Source organism: Octodon degus, unplaced genomic scaffold (genome assembly GCF_000260255.1).
Source record: "Octodon degus isolate 3935 unplaced genomic scaffold, OctDeg1.0 scaffold00044, whole genome shotgun sequence".
In the NCBI taxonomy this organism is placed as follows: Eukaryota; Metazoa; Chordata; class Mammalia; order Rodentia; family Octodontidae; genus Octodon; species Octodon degus.
The window spans coordinates 13,465,527-13,472,727 of NW_004524620.1; the positions used below are offsets into that span (position 1 = coordinate 13,465,527).

General features: G+C 48.6%; 1 protein-coding gene across 1 annotated transcript in view; it reads left to right on the forward strand.

The window, feature by feature from the left end:
- Acer2 (alkaline ceramidase 2) overlaps positions 1-7,201 on the forward strand; it is a 26,037-nt gene that overhangs the window by 11,462 nt on the left and 7,374 nt on the right. The window contains exon 4 of the mRNA XM_004631727.2: positions 4,348-4,485. Within this exon, the coding sequence (XP_004631784.1) occupies positions 4,348-4,485 (138 nt within the window). The remainder of the gene's footprint in view (positions 1-4,347; positions 4,486-7,201) is intronic.

The window sequence follows — 7,201 nt, forward strand, 5'->3', positions numbered from 1 at the left end:
GTCTCCCTGCCTCCTTTATCTTACTGTGTGTGTGTGTGTGTGTGTGTGTGTGTGTGTGTGTGTGTGTGAGAGAGAGAGAGAGAGAGAGAGAGAGAGAGAGATCTAGACACTGCTGGAATATTTGTAGCACATATTAAGAATACAAAGAGTTATAAAAACATGGCATGCATTTCAGCCATTTTTATGGCTGAAATAAATAAACGGTATTTATTACAGTGGAAGACACATTGCCGTCGGTGCCCCTGCTGTACGCCTGCTCACTTTGGCCGCACCTGTCCCTTTGTTCTTGCCACCTGCTGAAGCTGTTCTTGAGTCCTTCCTCCTTCGTGAGCATCTTTAGTTGTGCTGTTGTGACTGGTTCCACGTCCTGAGCTGGCTGGAACCGCTTACCTTTCGTGGCCATTTGCTTTAGGACGTGTGGGAAAGTCGCCTGGTGCCAGGCGCGCTGAATGAAGCGGGTGAGGACGCCTCTGCAGTTCTGCGGGCCTGCCTTGCATTGGATGGCACTGGGCAGTCACGCTCACTGCGCTTTTGGTCACACGTTGTAAGGAGTCTGGAAAGATGACTTCCAGAGCTGCTTCAGAAGGTGGCAAGAGCTTGGTGGAAGGTTTGCTTGAGGTAGGGGAGGGATTTTTGTTTTTGTTTTTGTTTTTGAGACAGGGTCTTGCTGTGTGGCCCAGGCTGGTCTCAAACTCATAGCAGTCTTTCTGCCTCAGCCTCCTGAGTGCTGGGATCATAGCAGTTTACCCCCTGGCAAGGGGGAATATTCTGAAGGAGATTAATGACAATGTCTTTCAGTATAATGAATTTATTCAAAAATTCTATGTATTTGTTGATCACCCTGGTAGCTCCAGCATGAGCTCTCTGGAGAAGAGATGGCAGGCTTTGGTGGTGAGTGAGTTTGGATCTGAGACACGGTTCTAAAGCACAATTCACAAGGCTCCGGGACCTCACATTGCTCCTCCGTAAAGTCAGTTAGTAAAGGTCTTTATCTCATGGATCTGAAATGAAGTATACAGCACAGCCCGTGCAGGATAAGTACGCAGTACACCACGCCCAGCCAGCTACTGGGAAAGGCTGATCTGGACAGGCGCTCGGGAGAGGCTGTCCAGGGCCGTCGGGAAGTGGCTGATGTTCTCTGTGGCAGTGGAGTGTAACCGGAGGGTTAGGAAAAGGACCTTAATCTTAGAAAAAGCCTCTCATCTTCAGTGGTTTTAAAATTCAGCTAGTAATGGTTATTAATGATTTTTTATATTTTTGTTTTGAAAAAATAGGGACAGATAACTTTTATAAGCTGATCATCCCTACTTTCTAAATAACATCCCAGTGCATATTTTTTATATTTTGCCAGTGCACAATCTAGGGACAATGCTCACATTTTAACCTACTTCTTTTTTTCAAAAATCCTGAATAACAAGGGAGTGGGCTGGGGTCTGCCTGTCCTTCTGCCCCACCTGCTGGGTGACCTGGGGCCAGACTCTAGCCCTCTCTGTGCCTTCCGTGTGGAGGGTGGGATTGGGCTGGCTCTCTCAGGTTCCTTCTGGGACCAAGTGCTGTAGTCCCGGGAGTCTCAAGCTCTGCCTGTTCTAAAAGCTGATGTTTTGGCCCTAATGGGGAGTTTAAAGTAGTAGCTGCTAAGCAGGGACATGGCCATCACTTACGGGGCATTGAGGAAGTTTATGGACAAGTTTCTAGGGATAACATGGTAGTTGTTATCACTTAAAAATTCCATTTCATGTCAGAAGAATAAAAGAGGCATTAACAGATATTTATAAATAAAGGGTCTGACAGGGTTGGAAACCACCGCTGAAAGGGTTGCTAATGATGAGAGCAATAACCAATAACAGCAGTAATAGGACTGGGTTGCTAGATTCTGCGCTGGAGAATCCAAGTCGAGGGGCACTAAGGGTCTTTGACCGTGACCTGTTACCGGTGAGCTGGGAAGTGGGGGGCAGGGTGGAGCCCGCAGGGAGCACCGCCAGGGCCCTGACTCCGCCCTGGGGACTGGGATGCTGGGCTGGCTCTGTGACATTTGTTCACTTCTGCAGGTTGTAGCGCAGGCCTGTGGAGCCAGGAGGCCGGTGCTGTGCACGGCTCCCTAAAGAAAGTGAGCGCGCTTCGCCAGGCCCAGGCCTGCTGCCGTTTGGCAGCGCTGCACGACGCCTTTAGGGATCGCGACCCCAGCTCAGTCTGATCCTCCCAGAACGGATGTTATTAATGATAGTGGCTTGGTCTCAGGTGAAACCCCCGGTCCATGATGCTGAGGAGGAGGGCGATGATAGATTTCATTTGCACACAACACGTGCCGAACACTGTGCTAAGTGCTTCAGTACTCATAAAAATACCGCCTTTGCTGGCGCTCTAATTTTTATGTGGAAAAGCTTGAGGCGTTAAGCTGTCAGGTCGCACGGTGGCCGAGCGGGCAGGCAGGATCTGAACGTGTGTCTCTCACGGAAACGCGTGCTGTTAACCCACCTGTTGGCCTCTAAGCCGAACTCTGAACCCCGGGGCGTGGGGAGGTGATAAACCTTGGGTATTTTTGATTCTGTGTTTATCCAATAAAAAAAGAACAAAAATAAAATATTAAAAAGTAAATACAAGAAGCCCAGAGAGGTAGAAAATGAATGTGACGTAAGTGACAGTAAGATAACTAAATACATGCAATGGGCCTCCTAGGAGAGGAGGGAGAGGGTGCGACACAAACGGGCCAAACTCCAAGCACCTTCCCGTCTCCAACCCGGGGCTGCAGGTCGCGGCGGCTTCCCGCCTTCACTGAGAGCGCTGGGCTCTGGAGAGGAGCAGGACCCTCTGGAGGACTTGCAGCCTGGATCCCTTCCCATACGTACTTCTTCCTCTGGCAGAGTTCACGGCCACAAAGACTGTTTCTCATTCCAGTGAGAAAGTTGGCAGCTTGATCAGTGATTTCCTGCGCCTTGATGATAAATGGTTTTCTGATTTAAGAGAGAAATTTGTATTTTGAAAGTTCAACGCCCTTTGATTTCTCTGTGATAGAATTTCATTCAAAACAGTTTCCTAACTGTGACCTGTTCCAGGAACTTAGCCAAAGCAAATTTGCTAATGAGGAGTAACAGAAGCTTCAGGAAAATCATGTGCTCCTCAGTGCGAGCCCCATGAGGATGTAGGGACCCCCCTTTGTTTTATAGACCAGGAAGTGGGGACATGTTCAGGGTCACGTCGCCACTTCTGGCTCTCTCCACCGAAACGACCTCCACTAATGAGTGTGAGGACTGTCGATAACTACTGTTGCAAAAATTGTCACATAAAACCTTGTCGAGACAAAGTCTAGTGCATACCAGATCAGTGGGCCGTTAGTTGGTGTACATATTATCAGAATATTTTTAAAAACAAAACTTATTGTATACTACACATATTAGGACCTTTTTCTTTTAAACTAGGTTTTTTTGTTTATTAATGTTTCTCCTCTTATAAAAGCTATTTACTAACTTGCATTGTGGCACAAACCTGTAATCTCAGAATTTGGGAGGCTGAGGCAGGAGGATCATTGTAAGTTCGAGGCCAGCCTCAGCTACAAAGTGGGATCAAGGTCAGCCTGAGCTGTATAGCAAGACCCTGACAAAAAAAAAAAAAAAGCCATTCATATTCACTTGGTAGAGGGAGGGTTGACAAAGTGTACCTGGTGGGCAAAATGGACCTTCTCTACACAAATCAAATTTTACTGACACTCAGACTGCAGGATCTGCCAATCCTAAAATATGCTTGATCCTTTATAGCAAGCATTTTCCAAATCCTGCCATGGAACATTGAAAAAGTACGGAAAATTAACACCAGGAGAATCACTGTCCACACCCCCATCAGAGACTTAGGATGATTCTCTATTATTATTATTATTATTATTATTATTATTATTATTTTGTATTTTAGGGAAGGGTCTACAGGGTGTTCAGGGTCTCACTACTAGATTGGACTCGTAGTGATCCGCCTGTTTACAGCCTCCCAAGAGCTGGGATTACAGGTGTGCACCACCACGCTCAGTCTCAATCGCCATCTCAGTGCACCCTGGGGATGGAACCCCTGCCCCTGCGCCTTCTTGCAGGTGCTTTAATCTGTCATTTCCCCATTATTGTGGGTAAATATCTTGAAAATCTCTGATTATTTCCTGAGAATAAATTCCTAGAAATGGAATGACAGAGCCAATGAGTGTGAATGGCTCTTGGGCCCTGGGTCCTTAGTGCAGAACTTCTTTTTGGCTGCACAGACAGTGCTGCCTGGAACCCCCTCCCCTCCACGCTTCCCCATTGCCCCAACATTAAGCAGATAAACATGAACTCCTTTGCTAATAGGTTTGGTTTGCTTCTGTGGATGCAGGGGCAGGTTCAAGGTGGTGGTCTGCATCCTGTCTGCGGTTACGACCTGCCTGGCATTTGTCAAGCCTGCCATCAACAATATCTCTCTGATGACACTGGGTGTCCCATGCACTGTGCTGCTCGTCGCAGAGCTAAAGAGGTAGGTGCCAGGGTCCTGCCAGCCCCTGGGGCTGTCCCCAGGACTGTGTTTCTTGGCTGTTCTGCAGCCTAGTCGAGGACCTCTATTCTGTATGAAGCCTTAGTTTCTGACCGTTGGAGCAGAACGGGCTTGGTGGCTCGGTCCAGCGTGGGGAGGGTCTCTCTTCAGGTGTGAATGCGGTGTACCCTGATGGTCAGTGCAAGCTCGTTGGGCGCCCTGAAGCTGCAGGACTTCATTCTGCAGAAAGGAAAGTACATCTGTGCGCAGGACAAAAATAAGAGGCAGGGGCGTCATGAAGCGGTCACTGCCCGCCTGTGCAGGAGGCCCAGAGGAGGAAGGCCGGGAAGCACAGTGCTCTGTGCCAGGAGCACTCACCTGAGAGTGAAACTGTCCCTGAGGCTCAGTGTCACAAAGGCACTGCCAGGAGCGTTTTCCTTTGGGCGGCTGTACACCCGTAGTGCAGGCTGATACCAGACACATGTCAGTTAGGCGCTCGTGTCTACGTGACCGTCTTCTCCGTCCTACTAAAGTACCTGGAGCCAGTACCCTTATGTTAGTATCCATAAAGAACATGTCTTCTCTTTGAAGCCACCTTAAAAATGCGTTTAGTCCATTCCTTTCTCATTGCTGTGGGCCTTGAGGTCTTGGCTGTTCACCTTGCGCCACAGTTGCTCTGGTGACGTGAACTCAGCGCTCTCTCCCAGGTCAGAGAGTAGATGGACCCTTCTTCCCAAGCACTTTGCCTCTAGGAGCTGTTTCACTGCCAGCAGTAGCAGTCAGAGCCAGCGGTGACTGAAGCTGGTGATAAGTGTCAGGCCTCCTGCAGGTGGCTAGCGTCTCTGAGTAGCCTTCCAGAACTGGGCATGTAAGAGATTCATTTTGGAAACAGGCTGAGACTGGTCCTCCAAGAGTAGCGAAGACAGAGAATCCTTTTGAATAAAGAAACAGTCAGTGAACACTACTTGAATAAAAGCATAAATGAAACAAACTGCCTGGAGCTGGCCTGGCTAGCTGCCTCTGCTGTCCATCTGAGACCACAGACCTGACCTAAGCCGCACATTTCAGGCCTGACAATATTTAGCTTCCTGGAGGAAGCCCTTTCTCCACTTCTGGGCAGTAACTTGGAGCTGTGATTGTCAAGAGACTGGGAGGGAGAATTTGTGGCCTTTAATAAATAGCTGGTCACCTCACCATCCAACAAATTGGTCTTTAAGCTTAATGTTTAATGTTTAAAGTCACAGGACCTTGCACTTGCCAGGCATCAACAGCATCTCTCTGATGACACTGGGTGTCCCATGCACTGTGCTGCTCCAGTGACACTGGGTGTCCCGTGCTTCGCCACTCAGCTGTCTCCCGGGCAAATGACTGCTCTCCTTGCATGGTCTCTCCTTCACTTATCTGAGCTCTGCAGCCACCAAAGGCGGGGGTGGGTCCCTTCTGCTGCTGTGGCTGCAGGCTTGCTTGGAACCGAGCATGATGGTCATGTGCGGCCAGGTGACATTCATTCTCCATGACATTATTCTGTCCGTGGCAATGCATCTGAAGCGAGCTTCCTAGCTGTCCCCCTTCTAAGCCATGCATTCTGGAACCCCTTGTAATCTGGCTCCCTTCCCCACCAGTACTCCGAAATGTCCCCTCACTGATTACTAGTGGCCCTTTCAAAAAAATCTAATTTTTGTCAAGTGACTCATTTTATTGTGGAAAAACTGAAGAATAGAAACAAAAAAGGAAATAAATTAATCACTTATTAAATATAGCTAATGTTTGGCAGTGCTTGGCTCATAGCACTCAGTGTGCACAGCAGGCCAGGCCAGGTGAAGGCAGCAAGTGCCCACCTTGGCGTGTTTGCCAGCTGACCTTTAGAAAAGGCCTGGCTCTGTAGCACTTTTATTAAAATGAGGGGTTTCTTCTTCCTCAATGAGATTTTATTGGTGCATTTTAGATATACAGAACGACCACGTGTGTCGGAGGGAATTTGTACCTGTGTGTGGCGTAACTTGGCTCTTCCTTTTTCCCCCTCCACATTTACAAAAGCTTTGTTTCCATTTTTACCTTTTTTTTTCACTTAAAAATAAGGTTTTAAAAGTAAGTTAATTTGAAATTTATTTTCTTAGGCATATATACTGGTATCACAGAAGCATTTGGCAGAATTTTGTTTTTGTCTGCTAATTCTGCATCGGGTGCCAGATGTGACCGCAGCCATCTTTCCCACACAAACACGGTGTGGCCATCCTTTCCAGGATCAGGGGACAGACTAAGTCCACGACCTGAGGTGCTCTTTCTCTGTGAATAAATATACATTTGGGTCCTTTTTCTGTGGTACTGGGGACTGAATGTAGGGCCTTGGTATTGGGAAAGAAGTCTGCAAACTGACACCCTTCTTTGTTTGAGACAATGTCTTGCCTGGGCTTGGTTTGACCTTGGACTCCTCCTGCCTCAGCCTCCCAGATGCTGGGCTCACAGGTGTGTGTCACCGTTCCCAGCTTAGTGATTAAGGCGGGGGTGGGGGGGAGAGGGCTCTTTGTGGGGTTAGTGCCTGATAAAGGCCCTGGGAGGGTTGGGGAGATGGCTCAGTAGAATAAGTGCTTGCCTGGCAAGTGCAAGGGCCTGAGTTCAATCCCCAGTGCTGCCAAAAAAGGCCCTGGGAGCGGCGGACTCCAGCACGTGGAGCCAGGCGGCCTGCCCGCGGTGAGCAGCAGCACTCCAGCACGTGGAG